The sequence below is a fragment of the Lepisosteus oculatus genome, chromosome 18 (assembly GCF_040954835.1).
Source record: "Lepisosteus oculatus isolate fLepOcu1 chromosome 18, fLepOcu1.hap2, whole genome shotgun sequence".
Lineage (NCBI taxonomy): Eukaryota > Metazoa > Chordata > Actinopteri > Semionotiformes > Lepisosteidae > Lepisosteus > Lepisosteus oculatus.
In genome coordinates, this window is record NC_090713.1 from 21,895,170 (window position 1) to 21,922,369 (window position 27,200).

The 27,200-nt window shown below is 56.3% G+C and overlaps 4 protein-coding genes across 6 annotated transcripts in view; 1 reads left to right on the top strand and 3 right to left on the bottom strand.

Annotated features, from left to right (window-relative positions):
• Window positions 1-523: 523 nt before the first annotated feature.
• fkbp2 (FKBP prolyl isomerase 2) lies at window positions 524-3,610 on the bottom strand. 3 transcript variants are annotated; one of them, XM_069180422.1, is made up of 6 exons: window positions 3,472-3,610; window positions 1,951-2,115; window positions 1,754-1,866; window positions 1,263-1,309; window positions 946-981; window positions 524-726 (listed from the first exon to the last, which is right to left on the bottom strand). In XM_069180422.1, exons 2-6 carry the CDS (start codon window positions 2,107-2,109, stop codon window positions 665-667), a joined length of 417 nt encoding a protein of 138 aa, XP_069036523.1. In that variant the 5' UTR covers window positions 2,110-2,115; window positions 3,472-3,610; the 3' UTR covers window positions 524-664. The 3 variants fall into 3 exon arrangements, with proteins under 3 accessions (XP_069036523.1, XP_069036521.1, XP_069036522.1); XM_069180420.1 differs by having other exon boundaries at window positions 3,508-3,607; XM_069180421.1 differs by having other exon boundaries at window positions 3,430-3,508.
• A 927-nt stretch (window positions 3,611-4,537) lies between these two features.
• LOC138224106 (breast cancer metastasis-suppressor 1 homolog) lies at window positions 4,538-13,873 on the top strand. Its single transcript, XM_069180495.1, has 11 exons — window positions 4,538-4,627; window positions 6,667-6,821; window positions 7,637-7,727; window positions 9,591-9,718; window positions 9,816-9,895; window positions 10,413-10,509; window positions 10,869-10,961; window positions 11,314-11,378; window positions 11,628-11,667; window positions 11,856-11,982; window positions 13,478-13,873. Exons 2-11 carry the CDS (start codon window positions 6,668-6,670, stop codon window positions 13,593-13,595), a joined length of 993 nt encoding a protein of 330 aa, XP_069036596.1. The 5' UTR covers window positions 4,538-4,627; window position 6,667; the 3' UTR covers window positions 13,596-13,873.
• LOC138224082 (uncharacterized) lies at window positions 13,803-16,801 on the bottom strand. Its single transcript, XM_069180358.1, has 3 exons — window positions 16,765-16,801; window positions 14,472-14,714; window positions 13,803-14,410 (listed from the first exon to the last, which is right to left on the bottom strand). Exons 1-3 carry the CDS (start codon window positions 16,799-16,801, stop codon window positions 13,803-13,805), a joined length of 888 nt encoding a protein of 295 aa, XP_069036459.1.
• A 7,259-nt stretch (window positions 16,802-24,060) lies between these two features.
• The window catches only part of pcxa (pyruvate carboxylase a), a gene marked incomplete in the record, with an annotated part of 74,792 nt that continues 71,652 nt past the window's right edge, over window positions 24,061-27,200 (bottom strand). The window contains 2 exon segments of the mRNA XM_069180423.1: window positions 24,061-25,877; window positions 26,237-26,377. Coding sequence (XP_069036524.1) covers window positions 25,629-25,877; window positions 26,237-26,377 — 390 coding nt within the window.

Sequence of the window (27,200 nt, forward strand, 5' to 3'; positions counted from 1 at the left end):
TGCGAGAGCGGACCTAAAACAATCTGCACCACCTGAGGCGGGCAGGTGATGCAGGTTGCTTGGCCGAACGCGTTTCCATGGCAACCTGCCACACTGCCACTCGCCCGTCCCTATTGTGTTGAAAGCTGCTTTAAGTGTCCCCAGGGGCCTGGAGCTGATCCAAGTTCGAACCTTTGGAACGTAGGCCCCACAGAATTGGAAACTACTATAAAGGCGCGTAACCTCCTTATGAAACTTAGCTTCCAGAGCTGTATTCCAGCCTTCCGAACGGGATTCTCCAAAGCTTGACACACACACACACACACACACACACACACACACGCATTCCACAGCCAGGGCCGCGGCACACCCTGGTGTGTTTGAGCCTGCTCCCGTTTGTGCCAGGCCCGGTCTCCGCCCCAACCCGCGAAGCGTGGGTTTAAATCCGGCAGGGTTTCGAAGCCCAGAATTCCTCAGACCAGCGCGGGGAGGAGGTCTGAGCTTATTTCCGACTTGAGAAAACACAACCCCCGAGGCAGGCGGATAAGGAATGTGTCACATCGTTTATTATTCTCGTCTGGAAAAACAAACTCGGCCTGGGAAGGAGTCCCCGAACAGGCAATGTCCCCCCCGCCTGGATCCGGCAGAAAGGGGGCGCTGTATAGGGGCACCCTGGGACCTCTTATCAGAGGTCGGAGCGGCGCTCGATGCTCAGCAGCTCCACTTCGAATATGAGCGTGGCTCCACCTAGAGGAGGGAAGAGGTAACAGCACTTCAATTCAAAACAGCACAAATAATGCAGGTATGACGTGGAGAGGACTGCGGTTTTCATTCATTTTTCAAGCAGGCGCAAAGCTCTTAAAATATTGCGAAACGTGAGAAATCTGCACGTTTTTGGCCCCCCAAAAATTCAATTTTTTTTTTTCCATTTGTTGCTGAGAAATTCAGGCAGAGAGAGAAGCTTACCTGGGATCTTAGGCGGGGCTCCCCGATCGCCGTACCCTAGAAGCAAACAAACGCAATCTTAGGAAAACAGAAGACACAAGTGTCTGTTTAGACACAAGAGCCCCCTGCAGGTGGGACAGCAGTATGACATTCTGTACAGACACACGAGCCCCCTGCAGGTGGGACAGCAGTATGACATTCTGTACAGACACACGAGCCCCCTGCAGGTGGGACAGCAGTATGACATTCTGTACAGACACACGAGCCCCCTGCAGGTCGGACGGCACTATGACGGCCTGTACGAGCCTCCTGAGTTGTAATGCTTTCCCTGTGCTCACCCAGGTCTGAAGGGATGACCAGCTTCCTCTTCTCTCCTTCACACATCCTGGAACAAAGAACAAAAAATCAGTCAGACAGAGTGAGGCCGAGAGAGGCAGAGGGGACAGACAGGGGCGAGGGGGAGGCCGAGAGAGGCAGAGGGGACAGACAGGGGCGAGGGGGAGGCCGAGAGAGGCAGAGGGGACAGACAGGGGCGAGGGGGAGGCCGAGAGAGGCAGAGGGGACAGACAGGGGCGAGGGGGAGGCCGAGAGAGGCAGAGGGGACAGACAGGGGCGAGGGGGAGGCCGAGAGAGGCAGAGGGGACAGACAGGGGCGAGGGGGAGGCTGAGAGAGGCAGAGGGGACAGACAGGGGCGAGGGGGAGGCAGAGGGGACAGACTTGGAGACACTGACAGAGAAACAACAATGGGGCACAGGAAGGCCGATGGAGAAACTGCAACAGAGAGCAACCTGGACAGAGAGGGAGACAGACAGAGGGGCAGAGACGTACCCCAGCAGCCCCTGGTCCCAGCCCTTGATGACCTGCCCCGTGCCCAGGGTGAAGGTGAACGGCTGGTTTCTGGGGATGCTGCTGTCAAACTCTGTCCCGTCCTCCAGCTTCCCCTGGGGGAGAGAGAGGGCAGACAGGGCTCAGCCATGGCAGGGGGGGGGGGGGCGCAGGACAAGCGGAAGGCGACCGGGACTCACGGTGTAGTGCATGTGCAGGACGTCCCCCTTGCGGGACTTGATGGGACAGTCGTCGACCCGCTTCTTGATTCCGATCTGCAGCTTCTTCTTGCCTTCGCTGGCTCTGCAGAGCGGGCTGAGAGACAGCAGAGCTACGGCCAACACAGTGCCCAGCCTCATCTCGTCCTGCAGAGAGAGACAGAGCCACCAGACACACTGAGACACAGCAGAGCTCCTGCACACACAGCGCCCAGCCTCATCTCGTCCTGCAGAGAGAGACAGAGCCACCAGACACACTGAGACACAGCAGAGCTCCTGCACACACAGCGCCCACCCTCATCTCGTCCTGCAGGGAGAGACAGGTCCACCAGACACACTGAGACACAGCAGAGCTCCTGCACACACAGCGCCCAGCCTCATCTCGTCCTGCAGAGAGAGACAGAGCCACCAGACACACTGAGACACAGCAGAGCTCCTGCCCACACAGCGCCCAGCCTCATCTCGTCCTGCAGAGAGAGACAGAGCCACCAGACACACTGAGACACAGCAGAGCTCCTGCACACACAGCGCCCAGCCTCATCTCGTCCTGCAGAGAGAGACAGAGCCACCAGACACACTGAGACACAGCAGAGCTCCTGCACACACAGCGCCCAGCCTCATCTCGTCCTGCAGAGAGAGACAGGGCCACCAGACACACTGAGACACAGCAGAGCTCCTGCACACACAGCGCCCAGCCTCATCTCGTCCTGCAGAGAGAGACAGAGCCACCAGACACACTGAGATATATCTACCACCTGCACAGCGCTGAAGCTCCAGTGCACAATAAGATATAAGGACGCCAGCTGATGGAATTCAGTGCACTGTTTTCAGTCCGATTCTAGCCTAGAAGCTGACAAGCTGTTCAATGTCGCCCCTCAATCAGAACTAAAACTCATAATAACAGGTGGCCACAGAACATTGTCATTCATTAACCGACAGCTTACAACCAAACTACACCAAAAATACTTTAACTTCTTCTGTTTGTTGAAAACCAGAAATGTGATTATTCATGCAAAAGGTGCATGCATTACTCAGGTCTCCATAGGTGAAAGGTTCAAAGTCCCGTCGCAGCAGATAGTCCGGGTGTAACAACACCCCAGGGTCATAGAAAGCTGTTACACGTTTTCTCATTCATAAGGGCAATAAGATTTTAGAAACACGTCAAGTTCCACCTTTCCAGTTCTCCTAACATTCATCATTAACCCAAGAGCACACCCGCCGCTCTATGCAGAGAATGACACTAATCGCTAATCCAGCAGTACATTTATCGCCGTATGCATGAAATGGGGGGTCTTCTTAAATATAAAGTTGTCAATTATATGTCTAGATCTACCCTTTCTATTGAGATCCTTAGCTATTGTTGCTACATGTCCAATATCTGCCCCTATTATCCATTATCCTAAGTTACACATTGAACAACATCACCGCCATCATGTGCATCGTGCCTTCTCCGGGACTCACTGCAGAAAACGACGGTTCCCGTATTATATGCGCACACAGGACCTGTTTTCGCTCCGAAACACGCGTCGCTTCCCTCACCTCCTGGTGCAACGGCGAGGTTCAAATTCTGCAACACACAGCAGCCGCTCAGAACCGGAAACAGAGTACCCGGCTGACACAGGAAGTAGTTTCCCCCGCTCACGCTCAGGACATAACATGTTCCGGGTCACATATCTGTCAAAGAACTTTATTGACATGACAGGCTGTTAGCTGGAGTTACTATACTGTGATGACTGTGATAAACTACGGTACTTTCAAATCCCTTTTTTGGGGGGGAGGAATGCTATAATCCTGTAATGGAGATTGAATGCGTTCAAATAAAAATATGCATATGTTATTAGGATGTCCACAGTAACTAAAAGGCAGTGAAATCCCTTCATTATCACTATTATCATTATTTGATAAACGTTTGTACCTCGGAGGCGACTGTAAACACGAGCTGTCAGACTGAAAAAAAAACGCAAAACGTAACGTTTGTAATATTCCATCTAACTCATTTGCAGTGTCTGCATAATTTTGCCCTTAATTGTTGTAGTTTCTTCTCTATAATAATAATAATAATAATAATAATATACAAATGCACAATGTCCAGTGTTGGCGGTTGAAAGTATGAGTTAGCAAACTAAATGAAGTTTCGATTATTTGTAAAATTAAAAATAAAAACACGTCTCCCTACGTCTGCGATATTATTTTTAATATAAATTGTTTGTATAGTATTTGTTACTGGACTGCGAATAAAAAAAAGTCGAAAAGGATAAGCAAACCCCAAAAACCTCAGAGCTGTCTACAATAATGTCCAGTTTATTTATATGACATATATAGTGTCACTTAGCTAAAACGTGCAGCTCGAAGGTCCATCTTCTCTCACACACAGAGAGACATCTGTACAGTAACAACCTGCCGTGCGCGCTGATTGGTCAGCGTGAGAAGCACCTTCGCCCCTGATTGGTCACAGCTGTGCCCATCGAGACGGGGATTGGCTAGCCCCTCGCCACGGCCGCGCTCCGATTGGCGCAGCGTGCGCGACCGTGGCGCCCTGATTGGTGGAAAATGAAACACTTCCACCTTATTATTTTTACTGTCGCCGTTTCTGAAGTTCCAGAGAGAGGAAGTGTAGTTTCAATAAATTCGGGATAATTGCTCCAAAAGTATCGCGAAGGTAAGAAACGTGGTCCGAACCGCCCAGACACGCACCTCCTGAGGACCGCTGTGTCGCGCAGTGTGTGAAATAGCGATGCTCTTTGACCTCTTTTCACAATTAATCCTGTTTTTAAAAGCTGTTGGACGCACCGTATTGTAAACCTGTACAAAGAGAAACAAATCTAATTCCGTTCTCCTGTATATGCATATTTAGTTTGAGATGAACCGGACACTTTCTTTTTCATCGCAAAACGCCGATAAACGAGGAAAATTCTGCTTCCCACCCCCACCCCACCCGTGACCGAGTTTGTGTTTTAATTCATTGATTACGGAGCCCAGCGCGCACAGAAAGTTTGCATCAACGTTTCTGAGCGAGAAACCGCCGACTGAACCGGCTTCATCGCGGTGAAAAAACACCAAGAACGAGCTGCACGTCTTGATAAGGATTAGAAGAGACCGCTGTCCTGGGGTGGGTTAATAAAATAAAATAAATAAATAAAATGACTCTCTCTCGCCCTCACAGTTCAAGTGCAGAAGCGCTTGAGGGAGAAAAATATAAGCAGCGAAGCTTTTATTCGTGCGAGGGAGCTCATGAAGAGGTATATCCCGTCTGGAACAAATCCTGTCCACGGCGAACACAGCCTGTGGGAATTCCGGGACTAGATTCGGGATTCTCTCTGGATGAATTCATTCCCCCAGAATTAATAGGCTCTTTAAAAATAATAAAAAAAAGCAGTACTGCGCAGGCTGGAGAACCTGCCGGGCGGTGCAGAAAACCGGAATCATTGGGTTAAAGTGCCGAAGAGGGGTATTTGTAGGTCACAGAAGTAAGGAGCTCGGGGGGGCGCCACTCAATTAACTAATTAGCAGTCACGTGATGCCACCCTCGACGGATGCCCTGAGCGCGTCTGTGTTTTGACTGTATTGTTTGTCAGGCTGTCGCGTCTGCGTTTGAAGTGCGCTGTATCAATCTGTTTCTATTATCTTTGACTCTCGTCAAATAAAAATGGGCACACTGGGACATCTGTATACAAGTATATGTAGGCGTGTATTATTGAAATCCCCCTCATATACATAGGAGGCGTTTGGCACATTCCATGGGGAGGTTATTCAGTAATTTATAGGTTATTATAAACTGATTTATATGATATATTTATAAATATATTATATAATATATAAATATTATTAATGTATATTAAGTATCATAAACTGATTTATAGGTTATTATATCACTGATTTAAAAGTCGTGTATCATTTTAGTTCAGACTGGATCGGCGAGCTCTGGACTGTAGGGGTACAGCGTAACCCAGACCGGACCAGCGGGCTCTGGACTGTAGGGGTACGGCGTGACCCAGACTGGACCGGCGGGCTCTGGACTGTAGGGGTACGGCGTGACCCAGACTGGACCGGCAGGCTCTGGACTGCAGGGGTACGGCGTGACCCAGACTGGACCGGCGGGCTCTGGACTGCAGGGGTACATTGTGACCCAGACTGGACTGTAGGGGTACAGTGTGACCCAGACTGGACTGGCGGGCTCTGGACTGTAGGGGTACAGTGTGACCCAGACTGCACCGGCAGGCTCTGGACTGTAGGGGTACAGTGTGACCCAGACTGGACTGGCGGGCTCTGGACTGTAGGGGTACAGTGTGACCCAGACTGCACCGGCAGGCTCTGGACTGTAGGGGTACAGTGTGACCCAGACTGGACCGTTGGGCTCTGGACTATAGGGGTACAGTGTGACCCAGACTGGACCGGCGGGCTCTGGACTGTAGGGGTACAGTGTGACCCAGACTGGACCGGCGGGCTCTGGACTATAGGGGTACAGTGTGACCCAGACTGGACCGGCGGGCTCTGGACTGTAGGGGTACAGTGTGACCCAGACTGGACCGGCGGGCTCTGGACTGTAGGGGTACAGTGTGACCCAGACCGGTGGTCTGGGGTACAGGACTTGACCCTCGATTCAAACCCTCTGGAGACGCCGTGTGTCCAGTTTGTAGGAGGGCTGCCGGGCAGCAGGAGTCTGACCCTGTCCCGTCTCCCCCTGTCCCTGCTGGGCAGCATGCCGGTCCAGCCAGCCCCGAAGGAGCCGGAGGAGATGGAGGCGGAGGCGGAGGCGGACTCGGCTCTGGAGGCTAACGGAGACGAGGAGGAGGAGAGCGGGGAGGAGCACAGCCTCAGCGAGTCCGAGAGCGAGGCCGAGGAGGAGAGCTCAGGTCAGTGTCCGGGGGGGAGGGTCCAGCGGACTCTGATGACGCACAGGCTCAGTGACCACAGCCTGGACACACACACTGGACACAGGCAGGGAGGACAGGCTCAGTGACCACAGCCTAGACACACACACTGGACACAGGCAGGGAGGACAGGCTCAGTAACCACAGCCTGGACACACACGCTGGACACAGGCAGGGAGGACAGGCTCAGTAACCACAGCCTGGACACACACGCTGGACACAGGCAGGGAGGACAGGCTCAGTGACCACAGTCTGGACACACACGCTGGACACAGGCAGGGAGGACAGGCTCAGTGACCACAGCCTAGACAAACACGCTGGACACAGGCAGGGAGGACAGGCTCAGTGACCACAGCCTAGACAAACACGCTGGACACAGGCAGGGAGGACAGGCTCAGTGACCACTGCCAGGCCAGAGAAACTGGACACAGGCAGACCTGGCTGCTCAGAGAGGACAGGCTCAGTGACCACTGCCAGGCCAGAGAAACTGGACACAGGCAGACCTGGCTGCTCAGAGAGGACAGGCTAAGTGACCACTGCCAGGCCAGAGAAACTGGGCACAGGCAGACCCGGCTGCCCAGAGAGGACAGGCTCAGTGACCACAGCCTAGACACAGACACTGGACATGGACAGGCTCAGTGAGCACAGCCTGTCCTCTCACTGGTAAAAGCAGAGACATGAGTCTGGTGTGTAGAAAAAGGGGCAGAGTACCGTCCTAGCTGTCCGCTGCACTGACCCTCCGCGGCCGTGACACCTGTCTGACCCCTGAGCCTGCGCGGGGGCGCTGTGCCTTTCAGAGATGGACGACGAGGACTGCGAGAGGAGGAGGGTGGAGTGTCTGGATGAGATGTCCGACCTGGAGAAGCAGTTCCTGGACCTGAAGGAAAAGTAAGCGCAGATGGGGCAGAGACAGAGAGAGGGAACGAGGGGAGGGGGAGAAGGAGAGAGGGAGGATGGAGCCAGGTAAGGAAGACAATGTTCAACCCCAACATTTGCGAACATCTGTTAACATCTGGTCATCCAGCAGGTAACGGGTCCTTCATCTCTAATGCACAGCAGAGCCTCCTAACTGAAAACGATGAATCAGCCCAGAGTGTCCTTCTGTAACGAGGAGCTCTGGTCAGCTGGACAGGGGGGGTGTGACACCTGATGAATCAGCCCAGCCCAGCTCTGGTAACCTGGGTGAGACACTTGATGAATCAGCCCAGCCCAGCTCTGGTCAGCTGGACAGGGGGGTGTGACACCTGATGAATCAGCCAGGCTCTGGTCAGCTGGACAGGGGGGTGAGACACCTGATGAATCAGCCCAGCCCAGCCCAGCTCTGGTCAGCTGGACAGGGGGGTGTGACACCTGATGAATCAGCCAGGCTCTGGTCAGCTGGACAGGGGGGTGAGACACCTGATGAATCAGCCCAGCCCAGCCCAGCTCTGGTCAGCTGGACGGGGGGGTGTGACACCTGATGAATCAGCCCAGCTCTGATCAGCTGGACAGGGAGGTGAGACACCTGATGAATCAGCCCAGCCCAGCTCTGGTCAGCTGGACAGGGGGGTGTGACACCTGATGAATCAGCCCAGCTCTGGTCAGCTGGACGGGGGGGTGTGACACCTGATGAATCAGCCTAGCTCTGATCAGCTGGACAGGGAGGTGAGACACCTGATGAATCAGTCCAGCCCAGCCCAGCTCTGGTCAGCTGGACCGGGGGGTGTGACACCTGATGAATAAGCCCAGCTCTGGTCAGCTGGATGGGGGGGTGTGACACCTGATGAATCAGCCCAGCTCTGATCAGCTGGACAGGGAGGTGAGACACCTGATGAATCAGTCCAGCCCAGCTCTGGTCAGCAGGGCAGGGGGGTGAGACACCTGATGAATCAGCCCAGCCCAGCCCAGCTCTGGTCAGCTGGACCGGGGGGTGTGACACCTGATGAATAAGCCCAGCTCTGGTCAGCTGGATGGGGGGGTGTGACACCTGATGAATCAGCCCAGCCCAGCCCAGCCCAGCTCTGGTCAGCTGGACGGGGGGGTGTGACTCCTGATGAATCAGCCCAGCTCTGGTCAGCTGGACGGGGGGGTGTGACACCTGATGAATCAGCCCAGCTCTGATCAGCTGGACAGGGGGGTGAGACACCTGATGAATCAGCCCAGCTCTGATCAGCTGGACAGGGAGGTGAGACACCTGATGAATCAGTCCAGCCCAGCCCAGCTCTGGTCAGCTGGACCGGGGGGTGTGACACCTGATGAATAAGCCCAGCTCTGGTCAGCTGGACGGGGGGGTGTGACACCTGATGAATCAGCCCAGCTCTGATCAGCTGGACAGGGGGGTGAGACACCTGATGAATCAGTCCAGCCCAGCTCTGGTCAGCTGGGCAGGGGGGTGAGACACCTGATGAATCAGCCCAGCCCAGCCCAGCTCTGGTCAGCTGGACAGGGGGGTGTGACACCTGATGAATCAGCCCAGCTCTAGTCAGCTGGATGGGGGGGTGTGACACCTGATGAATCAGCCCAGCTCTGATCAGCTGGACAGGGGGGTGAGACACCTGGTGAATCAGCCCAGCGTGCCCTCCTTTAACTAGGAGCCCAGAACGTCTCGACCCCTCCTCCCACATAACACACTCACTTTGGGGGGGCTATCCCAACCCATTTTACGCCCCCCCCCCCCCCGAGAGAAATCAAACGCTGGCCTGTTGGCTCACGGTGCCCTGCGCCTGCTGCGCTGGTCCCGAGCCGAGCTCTGTCGCTCCCGGGTTTTTCCAGGCTGTTCCGGGAAAGGCTGAACCAGGTGAAGGCGAAGCTGGAGGAGGTGATGTCGGGCCGGGCGGTGGAGTACAAGGAGCCGCTGGCGGCCCTGCAGAACAACATGAAGATCCGCACCGAAGTGGCCGGTGAGCTTTTGTTATCAAGCGCAGAAGCGATTGGCGGGCCCGGCCTCGGGGGGTTAACACCACAGAGCTGACCTGCCCTCTCACCTCTCTGTCACAGGTGTGTACAAGGAACTGTGTCTGCAGGTGATCAGACACAGGTACGACTGTGAGATACAGGGGGCCAGACAGCACCTGGAGGTGAGACACTGACACAGTGACACACTGGTACCCTGACGAACTGACACTCTCTCTCCCTGATACCCTGACACAGTGACACACTGGTACCCTGACGAACTGACACTCTCTCTCCCTGATACCCTGACACAGTGACACACTGGTACCCTGATGAACTGACACTCTCTCACCCTGACACAGTGACACACTGGTACTCTGATGAACTAACACTCTCTCACCCTGACACACTGACACAGTGACACACTGGTACCCTGACGAACTGACACTCTCTCACCCTGACACACTGACACAGTGACACACTCTTTCACCCTGACACAGTGACACACTGGTACCCTGCCACACTGGACACACTGACGCAGTGACACACACTCTTTCACCCTGACACAGTGACACACTGACGCAGGGACACACACTCTCACCCCTGTCTCTGCCCCGCTCTGTGACTCCTGGGAGCACACTGACGCTGTTCTGTGCGCGCGTGCGCGCGTGCGTGTGTGCGCGCTGTTGTGCTGTCTTGCAGAGCGAGAGGCTGTTGCTCTTTGACAACATGAAGAACGAGCTGCTGGAGAAAATCCGCAGGCTGGAAGAGGACCGACAGAACATCGACATCACCTCCGGTACAGGCACTCTGTCTCACTCTCCTGCGCACTCTCTCCCTCTCCTCTTCTCCACCTGTGTGCTCTCTCACTCTCCTGTTCTCCTCCACCTGTGTGCTCTCTCACTCTCCTGCACACTCTCTCCCTCTCCTGTTCTCCACCTGTGTGCTCTCTCACTCTCCTGCACACTCTCTCCCTCTCCTGTTCTCCACCTGTGTGCTCTCTCACTCTCCTGTTCTCCTCCACCTGTGTGCTCCCTCTCACTCTCCTGCGCACTCTCTCCTCCTTTCCCCCTCTCACTCCTCTGAACTCTCTCTCTCTCTGTTTCCTCTGTCGTCTCACACCTCATCCCTTTGTGTTTTTTGTGTGTTTTTGAACAGAGTGGTGGAGTGATGAGGTTCGGGCAAAAAAGTGCAAGAGGAAGAGTGACCCCACGAAGCCAGAGAGGAAGAAGAAGGCAGCCCTGGTCTCCGGTATCCCTCCCCTGCCTAAAACACACCATCCCAAAATAGCTAGGAACAGAAAACCTGCATCCTTGTTGTAGTCGGTGCACTTTGAGTGACGCACCTGCAGGAAGTGCTGTGGGGAGCTGGTGTTGACCAGTGGGCTGAGGATGATCATCTGAATTAGGATGGCGGAGAGCCCAGTTAAACAGTCTGGTGCTTTAAAAGAGACCTGAAAATCCCCATAAGACACTCAGGTCTGGGAGCGGGCTCCCAGCTGTCACTCCTGGTTCTTATTTCAAATGTCCATTACTTTTTCTCGTCCTGTCTGTGCCGTGCAGTGACCAGCACACTAACACCTGTCTCTCTCTCTCCGGCACAGGACCTTACATTGTGTACATGCTGCGGGACATTGACATTCTGGAAGACTGGACAGCCATTAAAAAGGTCAGAGGTCAGGGCCATTCATTCGGGATGTCATCTCGGAAACGGAACCATGATACGCATTATACAATACGTTGATCATAAATATATTCTGCAAGACAGCTCTGGTAGTGAATAAGAACCCCCCCAGTGTCTGGGACAGTCTCATTGTAGACAGAGCTTTGGCAGCAGCAGTATAGGAATGAATGTATTTATGATGTCTGAGATTGTAAAGACAGTGAACTGACTTGTGCTCGTGCTCTTGTGTTCCAGGCCAAGGCCTCAGTGCTGCCCCTCAAGAAGAAGTTAGACAGTGAGTGTGACCCTCCTCTTCCTGCAGACTCCTTGACATCAAGCACATCTTTAATCGGTGTCTCATTTTGCATTCCTCTTACATTGTTCTCTTTTTGTTTTAATTTTTCATTTGTTCTTCTCTCCTCTGCCTTCCTATTCTCTCACTCCTCTCTCTCCCCCCTCTCCAACTGTCTCCTCCCTGTCCAGCCGCGGGGAAGGTGGACAAGGCCCCCTACTCTGCCCGCTGTGAGGACGGCACTCTGTACTACGAGGGGGAGAGCTACTGCAAGGGCAACAGCATCCTGCTGGAGATCAGGGAGGAGACGCCCTCACAGTGAGTGCCAGCTGTCCAGCACCTACAGGCAGGCCGTTTAGGAATTCAGTCTACAGCTTAGATGGCTTAGAATGCCGAGGTCTGGGCAGCAGTGAGACTGGGGTCCCCACACAAACACGATCTGAGGGTCACCTTCCACCGGACAGAGATGGGGACACTGATCCCTGAGCCCTATGCCAAAGGGCCAGGCCTCTCCATGCATGAAAGTTCAGCAAATCTTCCCTCTACCCAAAGGCCAGGCCTCTCAGTGCATGAAAGTTCAGCACATTTCCCCTAGGCCAAAGGGCCAAGCCTCTCAGTGCGGGAGTGTTTGGCACCATCCCATTTCCATGTGGGCGACATGACCTCGTGTCACGGGCATTGCTCAGTGCAAACAGAAGGGAAGAGCTGGAGAGCACCAGTGTGTCAGGGTTCGAGAGCTGTGGTGTGTCAGGGCTGGAGAGCACCAGTGTGTCAGGGTTGGAGAGCTGTGGTGTGTCAGGGCTGGAGAGCACCAGTGTGTCAGGGCTGGAGAGCTGTGGTGTGTCAGGGCTGGAGAGCACCAGTGTGTCAGGGTTCGAGAGCTGTGGTGTGTCAGGGCTGGAGAGCACCAGTGTGTCAGGGTTCGAGAGTTGTAGTGTGTCAGGGCTGGAGAGCACCAGTGTGTCAGGGTTCGAGAGCTGTGGTGTGTCAGGGTTCGAGAGCTGTGGTGTGTCAGGGCTGGAGAGCACCAGTGTGTCAGGGCTGGAGAGCACCAGTGTGTCAGGGTTCGAGAGCTGTGGTGTGTCAGGGCTGGAGAGCACCAGTGTGTCAGGGTTCGAGAGCTGTGGTGTGTCAGGGCTGGAGAGCACCAGTGTGTCAGGGTTCGAGAGCTGTGGTGTGTCAGGGCTGGAAAGCACCAGTGTGTCAGGGTTCGAGAGCTGTGGTGTGTCAGGGCTGGAGAGCACCAGTGTGTCAGGGTTCGAGAGCACCAGTGTGTCAGGGTTCGAGAGCTGTGGTGTGTCAGGGTTCGAGAGCACCAGTGTGTCAGGGTTCGAGAGCTGTGGTGTGTCAGGGCTGGAGAGCACCAGTGTGTCAGGGTTCGAGAGCACCAGTGTGTCAGGGTTCGAGAGCTGTGGTGTGTCAGGGTTCGAGAGCTGTGGTGTGTCAGGGCTGGAGAGCACCAGTGTGTCAGGGTTCAAGAGCTGTGGTGTGTCAGGGTTCGAGAGCTGTGGTGTGTCAGGGCTGGAGAGCACCGGTGTGTCAGGGTTCGAGAGCTGCAGTGCGTCAGGGTTCGAGAGCTGCAGTGCGTCAGGGCTGGAGAGCACCAGTGCGTCAGGGCTGGAGAGCACCAGTGTGTCAGGGTTCGAGAGCTGTAGTGTGTCAGGGCTGGAGAGCACCAGTGTGTCAGGGTTCGAGAGCTGCAGTGCGTCAGGGCTGGGGAGACCAGTGTGTTGTGTGTGCGTGTACGAGACCGCCCGAGACGAGTCCCAGAGTGGAAGCGGAGCTCAGTGAGGCTGTGCTGCTGTGTCCGCAGGGCTGTGATCACAGCGGTGAGCACCGGGGAGGTCTGGCTCAGGCGCACTGATGGAAGCAAGACCAAGATCTACGTCTCCCAGCTGCAGAAGGGGAAGTACACCATCCGCAAGGCCTGACCCCTCCCCCTGCCCCCAGAGAGGAACAGAGACTGGGGGGGTGGGGTGGGGGGCTTGGATACAGCCTGGAGAGACCCCCTGGAAGGTCTGCCCTCTTCAAAGATCCCTGGGAGAATCCGAGCTCTTGCCACACCTTGAGGTGCTACCTGTGTTATGGTACTGGGGTTGGGATTAGGATTGGGATTATGGGAGGTATTGGGGTTAGGGCTAGGCTTCAGGAGGGGGTGAGTGTTGGGGCTGGGGTAGAGGAGGGGGTGAGTGTTGGGGCTGGGGTAGAGGAGGGGGTGAGTGTTGGGGCTGGGGTAGAGGAGGGGGTGAGTGAGTGTTGGGGCTGGGGTAGAGGAGGGGGTGAGTGTTGGGGCTGGGGTAGAGGAGGGGGTGAGTGTTGGGGCGGGGGTAGAGGAGGGGGTGAGTGTTGGGGCGGGGGTAGAGGAGGGGGTGAGTGTTGGGGCTGGGGTAGAGGAGGGTGTGAGTGTTGGGGCTGGGGTAGAGGAGGGTGTGAGTGTTGGGGCTGGGGTAGAGGAGGGGGTGAGTGTTGGGGCTGGGGTAGAGGAGGGGGTGAGTGTTGGGGCTGGGGTAGAGGAGGGGGTGAGTGTTGGGGCTGGGGTAGAGGAGGGGGTGAGTGTTAGGGCTGGGGTAGAGGAGGGGGTGAGTGTTGGGGCGGGGGTAGAGGAGGGGGTGAGTGTTGGGGCGGGGGTAGAGGAGGGGGTGAGTGTTGGGGCTGGGGTAGAGGAGGGGGTGAGTGTTGGGGCTGGGGTAGAGGAGGGGGTGAGTGTTGGGGCTGGGGTAGAGGAGGGGGTGAGTGAGTGTTGGGGCTGGGGTAGAGGAGGGGGTGAGTGTTAGGGCTGGGGTAGAGGAGGGTGTGAGTGTTGGGGCTGGGGTAGAGGAGGGGGTGAGTGTTGGGGCTGGGGTAGAGGAGGGGGTGAGTGTTGGGGCTGGGGTAGAGGAGGGGGTGAGTGTTGGGGCGGGGGTAGAGGAGGGGGTGAGTGTTAGGGCTGGGGTAGAGGAGGGGGTGAGTGTTAGGGCTGGGGTAGAGGAGGGGGTGAGTGTTGGGGCTAGGGTAGAGGAGGGGGTGAGTGTTGGGGCTGGGGTAGAGGAGGGGGTGAGTGAGTGTTGGGGCTGGGGTAGAGGAGGGGGTGAGTGTTGGGGCTGGGGTAGAGGAGGGGGTGAGTGTTGGGGCTAGGGTAGAGGAGGGGGTGAGTGTTGGGGCTAGGGTAGAGGAGGGGGTGAGTGTTGGGGCTGGGGTAGAGGAGGGGGTGAGTGAGTGTTGGGGCTGGGGTAGAGGAGGGGGTGAGTGTTGGGGCTGGGGTAGAGGAGGGGGTGAGTGTTGGGGCTAGGGTAGAGGAGGGGGTGAGTGTTGGGGCTAGGGTCGAGGAGGGGGTGAGTGAGTGTTGGGGCTGGGGTCGAGGAGGGGGTGAGTGTTGGGGCTAGGCTTCAGGAGGGGGTGAGTGTTAGGGCTAGGCTTCAGGAGGGGGTGAGTGTTAGGGCTGGGGTAGAGGAGGGGGTGAGTGTTAGGGCTGGGGTTAAGAGCTCTGGTGCCTCCCAGAGAGTTTTCAACCGGGCAGTCCGAGTGTGTGCACACAGGTGCTATCGCCAGCCCAGGTGTATACAGGCACACAGCATACCTGCTTCCAGGTGTGGAGCGCAGTCCACTCCCAGGCCACAGCTGGACAGCAGACCGCTGCAGGCGCAGTCTCAGAAAGGACTGGTCAGCTTCCTTACCAGGGCAGAGGTCAGGAGGTCATTGGCGGAACACCAAGCCGTTCTGAAGTAAGGACATCTGCTTGTGGGGTTTGAATGTCTGAACTAAACTTGCCACAAGCACCCCCCCAAAAAAATACCTGGCGATTATGTAGCACCTTTCATCCCAGCGTATCCCAAAGATTTTTTTGGTTTTCCCCTGGACCAGCGTTATTGGAGCTCGGGGCTGTCCGTCAGCTCAGTTCAGTTTGCTGCGTTTCTGGTTTGCTAGATCAGTGTAGCTGTGGGAAGAGAATATGAAACAGAAAAGACCCAGAGCCGTGTCTTTATGAGTGAAGCTTGCTCACTCCCACAACGGACTCTCCAGCCACATCGGTGTAGCTGATTTCCCAACATCTTTCAGGGGGAAACAGCTGGATGAGCTCCTCGGATCAGCTCTAGCAACCCAACGAGCTAGACATCGCAGGCGCAAGTGGGGGGCGGAAGAGCATTTAACACAGAACAGGAAGCGCTTCTTTACACAAAGAGGGGTGGGAGCGTGGAACAAGCCGATGCCCGGGTTTCTCCAAAGACAGATCCTGGGGACCCTTGTTCTTGGGCTCCCAGAGTGAGGCGATGTTAAAACCTGCTGGACAAGGGCTTTGCAGAACCGGGCCTGGACCAGAATGCTGGTAGCGAGGATGCGACTTGTTTGTGTGTGTGTGTGGGGGGGGTGTGAGTGGCAGGACACACTAAGGGGTAGTTTCATGGTCAAGAGACGGTTTCAAGATTCAGTGCTCCTGCGTTTTTTTTTTTTCGGAAAGGGACAAATCCGGATGCCGATAACACTACAGTCATTTCTGTGGACGCCCCCCCCACACTGCTCCCTCCTAGCTGGGGGGGGTGGAGGCAGAGCACTGGCGCCCCCCTGTGGACGAGCTCTTGTCCTGCTGGCGCCCTGTTCAAGGCGCGAGAATTACAATCCGAAATTCCAGACCTGGACTTTGTTCGGAGCAGTAACTGCCGGGGGTTTTAGCAGGAAAGGGAACGAGTTTCATTGTGTTTCTTATTTTACGCGTCTAAATTAGAATTTGCACTAAATCAGACAGGCAAAAAAAATGGGCCAGGACCTGCTTTTTTTTAATGTTTTTTTTTTTGTTCATTTTGTTTTTGAAAATTTATTTCGACTTATTTTACGGTTGGAAATATACATCTTTATATATTTATACTGTTTGTAAAAAAAAAATATTTTTCAAGCAGCACGCCAGCAGATGGTGATTTTCGAGGTCTATTTAAGAGGTGTATTAATTATTTATAATTTGCAGAGTACTTAATTAATAGAAATTAAACCTTTCACCAAATTTTCCGCTGGAATGTTTCTTTTTTGACTTGCTTTCTTTTGAACCCCTCTCTAAGTATAAGGAATTATTATTTTTACAGGAGATCTAGACATCGGTCTCAGTACCGACTCAGGGCGCCCCTGCAGTACCGGCGTTTGTCCAGCAGATGGCGGCGCTGGCACACATCCCTAGATACTGTCCTTAATGCTGAGCCTCTGTTCTGCAGGCAGTGACTGGAAATCATATTGCAGCTCTATGGAGTTTCCTCCCCCCAGTAGGATTGGACTTTGTCCTCATTCAGGCCCGTGTGGAAAAAGGGAAGAGTGGAACAGAACCTGAAGCAATGAAACTCCCTGTGCCAGGCTGTGTTTCTCTGGCCAGGCTGCAGTCACTGAGCCTGTACCTCTCTGGGCAGCCAGGACTGCCTGTGTCCACTGTCTGTGTCCAGGCTGTGGTCACTGAGCCTGTCCTCTCAGGGCAGCCAGGATTGCCTGCATCCAGTGTCAGTGTCCAGGCTGTGGTCACTGAGCCTGTCCTCTCTGGGCAGCCAGGTCTGCCTGCATCCAGTGTCAGTGTCCAGGCTGTGGTCACTGAGCCTGTCCTCTCTGGGCAGCCAGGTCTGCCTGCATCCAGTGTCAGTGTCCAGGCTGTGGTCACTGAGCCTGTCCTCTCTGGGCAGCCAGGTCTGCCTGTGTCCAGTGTGTGGTCACGATCCCTGTCCTCTCTGGGCAGCCAGGTCTGCCTGTGCCCAGTGTCTGTGTCCTGGCTGTGGTCACTGAGCCTGTCCTCTCTGGGCAGCAGTCCAGTCCAGCTTGTGTTGTGTGTGTTTGTGTAACCCATGGGGTGATAATATATAATGGTGTGTGTGTGTGTGTGGTCTCAGAGCTGTACTTAAGTCAGCCAGTCCTTCCAGACGGTGTTGTCGGCACGATGCTGTCCTGATCCAGCCCGGATCCCAGGCCAGGCAGCGGAGAGCAGGAGCAGAAGGGAACACCCCATCCCCCACCCGAGACATCGGACCCCAGAAGGCGCTGAAAGGATGCCGGTGAGGCCAGCACTTTGTCCGGGGAAGTCGTTGGAGCCTACCCCAGAGCTAGGGACCGTATGTCCGCGGTCTGGCAGGCAAGGGGTTAAGATCAGAGAGGGCCGTGCCGGAGAGGAGGGGGAATTTTATCCGATTCATGTTCGAGAGCGTCTCACGGAGCCGCAGAGCATCGGCGCCGCATTTGGGAAAGGTCACAGGCTCGGGGGGGAGATTAGACAGCCCCCCCACAGCGCAGACACGTCGTTATCACTCACGACAGATTACAGATGAGTGCTGCGCTCTTCAGGGAGAAAAGGCCCTCACAGACGTTCTCCCCCCCACCACCACCACCTCTCCTGCCGCTGTCTGCCGGATTCCCGGGGCTGTGTTCTTCCCGGGAGTGAGGAGAGGCTGGGAAAAGGTCACTCAGCACTCGGCTCGCTCGCCTGCCGCGGTATCCGAGAGACACCGGGAGAGAGGCAGGCACCCAGCCCGCCAGGCCTCTCCGCCGAGCTCTGATCACAGACACACCCCCCCAGCCCGGCCCGGATCACACAGGGAGACGGCTAGTGTGGCAGTCTACAGGAGTGCCAGTCAGTCAGTGGGCAAGGGCATCAGTCAGTCTGTCAGTGAGTGAGGGTGTCAGTCAGTCAGTGTGTGAGGGAGTCAGTCAGTGAGGGTGTCAGCCAGTCAGTCCGTGTGTGAGGGTGTCAGTCAGTCAGTCTGTCAGCCTGTCAGTCAGTGAGGGTGTCAGTCAGTCAGTCTGTCAGTGAGTGAGGGTGTCAGTCAGTCAGCCAGTCAGTCTGTCAGCGTGTGAGGGCGCCAGTCGCTCAGTGACAAGTGTACCCACGAGAGCAGGCCCTGAGCACAGATGTGCAGGAGTGTTTAGCCAGCGGAACTGGCGGTAATTGTTTATTGATTGTGCTTTGCCATTTTGTTGGCCTCTCCAGCAGAGGTTTCCAGCGATGGGCAGGAATGGATCAGATCTTACAGTAATTAACAGCTCACTGGCGGCGATCGCTGCCCTCTCCTGAGAGAGCAGGGGTGAGGGGCTCTGCCATCATGAAGCCTGGGTCATCTCCCCTCCTCTGCTTTTCTTACCCTCCTCCCTGTCTTCCCCCTCTGGGATGAGGCAGCTGTGGGGATCTTTCAAGAGGGACCAGTGTCGCGCAGGGAGAGTGAGCTTCATCCGAGCAGCGAGCCCAGGCTCCTCTCCTGTCTCCGACAGGGTCAGATCAGAGTAAAAACACAGTACAGTACAGCTCAGTGAGATCAGGGTAAAAGTGCAGTAAAGACCAGGGAGATCAGAGTAAAAACACAGTACAGCGCAGTAAAGCTCAGTGAGATCAGGGTAAAAGCGCAGTGCAGTACAGTGTAGTCAAGCCCAATGCGATCAGAGTAAAAACACAGTACAGCGCAGTAAAGCGCAATGAGATCAGGATAAAAGCACAGTACAGTGCAGTAGAGCCCAGTGAGATCAGGGTAAAAGCACAGTACAGTGCAGTAGAGCCCAGTGAGATCAGGGTAAAAGCACAGTACAGTGCAGTAAAACCCAGTGAGATCACTCAGTGCACTACATTAACAATCACCCAGTGCTCTAAATTAACACTGAGTATTAAACACATATATTCATTCGCATTAGTAGCAGACTGAGAACAGAACAGTATTCCTCATATGACTAGGACTGACTCTGGCCAGCAGCAGAGCAGTGTTAGGAGTATAGTGCTGCTACAGAGTGCAGAAGGACTGCACTATATTGAGCACAGCAGAGCCGGAGACGTTCTTGGACTGCGGACAGAGGAGGGGCAGTGCATGTGGACAGTCTGGCTCAGAAGCAAACGGGCTGGTGCCACACCATCAGGGAAACTCGACCAGGTTCTGGAACAAGAGGACTGGGGTACATATTCCTCTCGTTGTGCTCACTGTGCTCACCTCCTCTCCTTTCCCAGCCTCCTCCTCTGCACTTTTACTCTATTAAACCACTCTGCTCCCTCCCTCCTCTCTATCACACCATCAGTCTCTCTCTCTCTCCCCTCCTCTACCTCTATCACACCATCAGTCTCTCTCTCTCCCCTCCTCTACCTCTATCACACCATCAGTCTCTCTCTCTCCCCTCCTCTACCTCTATCACACCATCAGTCTCTCTCTCTCTCCCCTCCTCTACCTCTATCACACCATCAGTCTCTCTCTCTCCCCTCCTCTACCTCTATCACACCATCAGTCTCTCTCTCCCCTCTACCTCTATCACACCATCAGTCTCTCTCTCCCCTCTACCTCTACCTCTATCACACCATCAGTCTCTCTCTCTCCCCTCCCTCCTCTCTATCACACCATCAGTCTCTCTCTCTCTCCCCTCCTCTACCTCTATCACACCATCAGTCTCTCTCTCTCCCCTCTACCTCTATCACACCATCAGTCTCTCTCTCTCCCCTCTACCTCTATCACACCATCAGTCTCTCTCTCTCCTCTACCTCTATCACACCATCAGTCTCTCTCTCCCCTCTACCTCTACCTCTATCACACCATCAGTCTCTCTCTCTCCCCTCCTCTACCTCTATCACACCATCAGTCTCTCTCTCCCCTCTACCTCTATCACACCATCAGTCTCTCTCTCTCCCCTCTACCTCTATCACACCATCAGTCTCTCTCTCTCCCCTCTACCTCTATCACACCATCAGTCTCTCTCTCTCCCCTCTACCTCTATCACACCATCAGTCTCTCTCTCTCCCCTCCTCTACCTCTATCACACCATCAGTCTCTCTCTCTCCCCTCCTCTACCTCTATCACACCATCAGTCTCTCTCTCTCCCCTCTACCTCTATCACACCATCAGTCTCTCTCTCTCTCCCCTCTACCTCTATCACACCATCAGTCTCTCTCTCCCTGGTCTCTCTGGTAGCTAACAGGTGTAATTTAGCCCCGAGTCTGACAGAATCAGATTAATCACAACGGCTGTCATGTGTTCGAATCGCTCGTCCTGGAAAGATCTCGGAGAGAGGATCCATCCATCACGTCTGGCAGGAATATCCCTCGGGATACTCGGGCGTGCAGGAGATTCCGAGTGACTCCACTTTTTCCAATCAACAATCCTCTGGTTCAGAGCCTGGAATGAAGACCCAGTCCGGGACGAGCCCCTACAGCCCAGAGACCCCAGTCCAGGACGAGCCCCTACACCCCAGAGACCCCAGTCCAGGGTCCCAGTCTGGGTCGAGCCCCTACAGCCCAGAGACCCCAGTCCAGGGTCCCAGTCTGGGACGAGCCCCTACAGCCCGGAGACCCCAGTCCAGGGTCCCAGGACAGGCGACACTGTGTGGTTTGTGCCTGCACCATGGTAAGGTTGGCATTGTGCCCCCCTCGGCTGTACTCAGTCAGTCAGTTCTGGAACCTTTCAAAAGCCGCAAGACCATGACGACTGAACCTCGACTGCTTTCTCACCCACCCCGCTGTGCTGTTCCAAGCGCCGGGCAGGCTGGTGCCCTGGACTCCCCCCGAATTCAGAAGCAAAATCCAGTAACGACGGGACCGTGCCCCTCTGGCAACGAGAGGGTATCCAGGGTCTGGTTCCTCTGTGTTCCTCTGCCCGCAGTGTGGAATGGGAATGTTTTCCTCACCGGGAACGGGGAATAACATTATTTTCACTCACCCTAAGAATTTATCTGGGCGACGCTTTCCTGCCGAACAGCTTGCACTTGCACCCCACTCCTGGAGGCTCCTGCGGGGAGACGGCCGTGCCGGGGCCAGCGATCCCGGCTGTGCTGGCGCCGTGCCGGGAGACGGGAGGAGAACGAGCGACGTGCCGATGTCACGGTTCGGCCTGGCCCCCCCCCCCCCCCGCAGACCCGCGCTGGCGGTTACAGCAGAGCCCCCTCCTCTGTCCTGCAGCGCCCAGCTGTCCTGCGCCGACCGAAGGCCAAGTCGGGGCGCCTGCTGGGAGACATCGATCCGTTGTGCTTGGAGGAAGGGAGCAAGTCAAAAAGCGTCAGTCTGCGCGGGGAGGGGCGGTGATCCCCGTGTCCCAGTGCGTTTTGGGGTGAGCCCTGTGACCTGGTGTGTTTTGGGGTGATGCCGGTGTCCCATTGTTTTGGGCTGGGTGCTGTGACCCAGTGTGTTTTGGGGTGATTCCCATGACCCGGTATGTTTTGGGGTGATGCTCATGAGCCCTGTGACCCAGTGTGTTTTGGGGGTGATTCCCGTGACCCTGTGACCCAGTATGTTTTGGGGTGTTCCCCGTGAGCCCTGTGACCCGGTGTGTTTTGGGGTGATGCTCGTGAGCCCTGTGACCCAGTGTGTTTTGGGGGTGATTCCCGTGACCCTGTGACCCAGTATGTTTTGGGGTGTTCCCCGTGAGCCCTGTGACCCAGTGTGTTTTGGGGTGATGCTCGTGAGCCCTGTGACCCAGTGTGTTTTGGGGGTGATTCCCGTGACCCTGTGACCTGGTATGTTTTGGGGTGATCCCCCTGAGCCCTGTGACCCGGTGTGTTTTGGGGAGATGCTCGTGAGCCCTGTGACCCGGTGTGTTTTGGGGTGTTCCCCGTGAGCCCTGTGACCCGGTGTGTTTTGGGGTGATGCTCGTGAGCCCTGTGACCCAGTGTGTTTTGGGGTGATCCCCCTGAGCCCTGTGACCCGGTGTGTTTTGGGGTGGGTTAGGTTCAGGGTGGGTGGGTGTGTGTCAGTCCTGCAGGTCAGGCCTAGCTGGGCAGAGCGGCACGGATCCTCTACCTGAAGCAGGGACCCCCAGTCAGACTGGGGAGTGGGGCGAGGGGGCTCCGCCTGCTCGTGGTCCCTCCCCGGACGAGCACACGCTCCGCGTCGGAGACGGAGACAGACGAGTGAAGACGCCATCACGGGCCCCTGCTCTCTCGCCGAGGTGGAGTGGATCTGTTTACACGCTGCTGGAGGGACAGTAATTACTGCAGGAGGGCGCCAGCCTGTCTGCCAGGCTGGTTTAATCTCTCCTCCTCCTCCTCCAGAGTGACTCATTTCACAGTCGCTCTTCAGGGGCCTGAAAGAGCCGCTCGCACACAAAGGCTTCCATCGCCGCCCGTGCCAGCGTGAGCGAAGGAATGCACGTTAGGAACCGAAGAAGGAGGAGGAGTCGTTCGCGGCAGAGCTGCAGTAAGTCACTGCTGAGCAGCGTCGGGGTGGAAGAGGCGGTTTGAGGCGGTTTTAGGTGGTGGGTCAGGGCTGCTCCCCCCCAACTCCCCTGGTTCGATTCTGCGCCGGCGCCCCATCTGTGTGGAGTCAATCTGCTGGGGCTGAGCGGGTCATGCGCTTGTCCCCGATCGTAGCGGTGAAGGGGTCGGGGGGGGCGCCGGGCGCCAGGCGCTGAGGAGTGTCGTTAGCTTTACCCCCGTAAAGTGAATCGGCGGATACAGAGACGTACAGCAAGGCACTGACTGCAGAGAGCGCGTCGGCCTGCCGTCGTGCAAGCGTGCAGGTGTTCACGCGTACGGGCGCGTTGGTGCGCGAGCATGCATGTTAACGTGCGTGCACGTTAAGTGTGCAGGCGCGTGTGAGCGAGGGGGCGAGCGTGCATTTGTACGCGTGCAGCTGTAGCTGCGTGTGTGTGCGTGTGCGAGTGGGGGGGACGGACGGACTGGGGGGGGCGCACAAGACCAGCAGCCTGACAGGAGCGCACCCTGCAGGAGGGCGGGTGGGGAGCTGTGTCGCCGGCTGGCTGGCTCTGCAGGAGCCCCAGTACGACATCCCAGCGCCTCAGGGGAGACCGAGGCGATGCCAAACGTATGCAAAGGCACCGTCAGGACAGTCCGGAGGACTTGAAGGCCCCCTGTCCCAGAGGAATGGAGGCGGCGCAGAGGGAGGCGTGACAGCGCAGGAGACCTTTCGGCGAAGCAGCCAATTAAAAAAAGAAAGGGGTGTCTCTGGACTCTCTGGTCTTTTTTCTCTGTCCTTCTCGGGGGGCTGGAGCGAGCGTGGAGCGGGCTTGAGGGAGGAGGAGGAGGAGGAGGAGGAGAGCCTCCCCACCTTCACAGGATAAGTAGGTCACCCAGACGTGCCTTTGTATCCTGGGGATGACACCAGCGAGGAGCTCTCGGTACCACATGTCTGAGCTCATTAGAGTGTGACTGAAGACCCCTCTCCTCTGAGCAGCAGTGGGGAGAGAGGGAGAGGAGAGAGAGAGGGAAAGGAGAGGAGGCAGAGGAGGAGAGAGGATGCAGAAGAACAAGGAGAGAGGAGGAAGTTTGGGAGAGGCAAGGAGATGGCAGAGCAGAGAGGAGAGCGAGGAAGAGAACCAGCAGCAGAGTGAAAAGGTCAGAAAGCAAAAAGGCTCTGGAATTATGCTGAAAAAGTGGATATTCTGGGGAAAAAAAAAAAAACATCACCTGAACAGAAAATGAAAGGCAGGCCAGACCAGCCAGTACCCTAGACGACCTTCTCAATCACACAAAACACCAACTCGCAACCTTTTCAGGATTTTTATTTGCATTTATTTTCATGATCTATTACACGGAACGTTTCTTTCATTAGAACTCCTACTGCAAAATGCCAATGCAGGAAGCTTCAAAAGACCCACAAGGCAAGAACAAAACAGAAGATCGATCAGAGAAGTCGCGGCGTAACTTTTTAACACGAAGAGTCAGCAGATCGTTAACTAGTACATCTAGTTTCATCAGTTACAGACGTATGTTCCCAAGTAGTTTTAGTAGACACACAGAGCCCTGCCCGGGCACTCCCCCGGGCCATGGCACAACACCTCGCACGAACAGGGAGAAGGCACAAACCCCACGGGACCCACGAGCTCGGTTTGTGCAGGGGCTGATGTGGGCGGTCAGGATTGGGGCGCTGGCAGTGGGGGGAGGGGTCGTTAGCGCTTTTCCAGGCTTTGGCATTTTTTAATGCGGCAGGACTATACAGTATGTGCACACACAAGCCTATAGAAGCAGGTCTCTATATCCGCGTATGAAAAAGTGTTTAAGCAGCTTGTTCGCCTGCAGACGAGACATTCTCGAGCTCAGACAGAGGTCTGGTCTGGTTCTGCTTTAGTTAAGGACATAAGCCCAACGACCGGTGAGGGGTGATGATCATTCAGATCGGGGCAGTACCTCCCTGTCGTTTTCCCCGTCATTATGTTTTACTGCGCTGCACTGTGGTTTTACCCTGTTCTCACTGTGCTTTTCCTGCCCTATATTGTACTTTAACCATGATCCCCCCCTGTGCATTACTACCATGTTATCCATCATTCCCCTGTTCCTTACTGTGCTTTTACCTTGGTAAACCATATTACACGGTCCCAACAACCTCCCTAGTTTACCCTGTTCTGTCAAAGCCCGGCAAAGCTTGATCCTGATCCAAGAGACAGCTCTCTGCACAATCACTGGAAGTCGGAAGGCAGGGAATGCTTGAAATTTCAAGTCATCTTCCATTAAGACCTAAATATCTGGAGTCAGAAACACTCTGCGTGCAGACAGCAGCCAAAACGCTTAAGGCTGGCTCCCTGGAATCTCAGTCGGAATATACTGGGATTCCAGCCAGCAATCCCTCTTCCCACTGTACTGGACGCTCCCTCGTCCCAGCCAGAGGGAGTTAAGACTTTCTTGCAAATGAGATTAAGACACGCTGCAGAGGGCCCGATGCCGATGTCTACAGCGCCACCTGGTGCCTCAGGCAGAAAAAATAACAGAGATGCTTCCGAGGATCCCGGGAGGGGGATCAGAAATCTCAGGAACGAGAGAGCATTTGAGCCGCCCGGTTCGTCTCCGGTCTGGAAGCCGGAGCTGGGACAGTCGGCCACGGCGGTGCCCTCCCCCCCCTGCTGCGGGGGCAGCCCCCAATCCCCCTCCCGGGGGCGTTCGGGATCCTCACCCTTGCGGGGTCGCCGCGGGACACGGCGGGCGTTAAACTGGATTCTGGCAAGACCGCTGCTGCAGGCAGTGAAAGACCGGGAAGGGAGATCCCGACAGCCGATTCGATCCCCGTTCCCTCCCCGCCTCATCGTCAACCCCCCCTCCCCCCCCAGGAAGCGTCTCTTTCACTTGATCTCCAGGATGAGGTCGTCGCCCTCCAGGCTCATGTCTGGCTTGACGTAGATCTTCTCCACGGTGCCGGAGACGGGCGAGTTCACCACCGTCTCCATCTTCATGGCACTCAGGACGCACAGCGGCTGCCCCTTCTCCACGGCCGCCCCCTCCTTCACCTTGATGTCGATCACCTTGCCCGGCATGGGCGCGCCGATCTGCCCCTTGACGTCCTTCAGGGCCTTGGGGTGGAAGTGCATCTCCTGGGAGGCAGAGAGGCAGCGGCGTCAGGGGACCGGAGCAGAGGGACACAGGGGAGGGACAGGGGGTCCCAGCACAGAGACGCTGCGCAGACTGGTCTGTGCCCACCTTCGCCAGCTCGCCCGCCACCACAGGGCGGCCCGATCACAACGCGCACGCCAGCGCACGGCGGGATTACGGATAAACGGGACCAGGCCCCCCCCCTAGCGCCCTTCGGAGAAGTCGGCGCGCTCAGCGAGGAGAAACCAAAACCACACCCCCAGAAACATCCGCACCGCCAGCGCACGCAGGGGGGCATTCTGGGACACACCGGAGGAACGCACTGCCATTGGAGGGCGCCAGCGGGCAGGCGCGTCCATACCTTCATGGCCACGGTGTCCTTGACCAGCACGGAGCGCAGCTGCCCGTTCAGCTCGAAGAAGACCTCCCGCTGGCCGGCGCGGTTCAGGTCACCCAGCGCCAGGGCCTTGATGTGCAGAGTCTTCCCCCTCTCCAGCTCCACCTGCAGGGGGACAGCGAGGCGGTCAGTCGGTCAGTGAGGGTGTCCTGCAGGGGGACAGCGAGTCGGTCAGTCAGTCACTCAGGGTGCCCTGCAGGGGGACAGCGAGGCGGTCAGTCAGTCGGTCAGTCAGGGTGCCCTGCAGGGGGACAGCGAGGCGGTCAGTCGGTCAGTCAGTCAGTGAGGGTGTCCTGCAGGGGGACAGCGAGGCGGTCAGTCAGTCAGTCAGTGAGGGTGTCCTGCAGGGGGACAGCGAGGCGGTCAGTCAGTCAGTCAGTCAGGATGCCCTACAGGGGGACAGCGAGTCGGTCAGTCAGTCAGTCAGTGAGGGTGTCCTGCAGGGGGACAGCGAGGCGGTCAGTCAGTCAGTCAGGATGCCCTGCAGGGGGACAGCGAGTCGGTCAGTCGGTCAGTCAGCGAGGGTGTCCTGCAGGGGGACAGCGAGGCGGTCAGTCAGTCAGTCAGCGAGGGTGTCCTGCAGGGGGACAGCGAGGCGGTCAGTCAGTCAGTCAGCGAGGGTGTCCTGCAGGGGGACAGCGAGGCGGTCAGTCAGTCAGTCAGCGAGGGTGTCCTGCAGGGGGACAGCGAGGCGGTCAGTCAGTCAGCGAGGGTGTCCTGCAGGGGGACAGCGAGGCGGTCAGTCGGTCAGTCAGCGAGGGTGTCCTGCAGGGGGACAGCGAGGCGGTCAGTCGGTCAGTCAGCGAGGGTGTCCTGCAGGGGGACAGCGAGGCGGTCAGTCGGTCAGTCAGCGAGGGTGTCCTGCAGGGGGACAGCGAGGCGGTCAGTCAGCGAGGGTGTCCTGCAGGGGGACAGCGAGGCGGTCAGT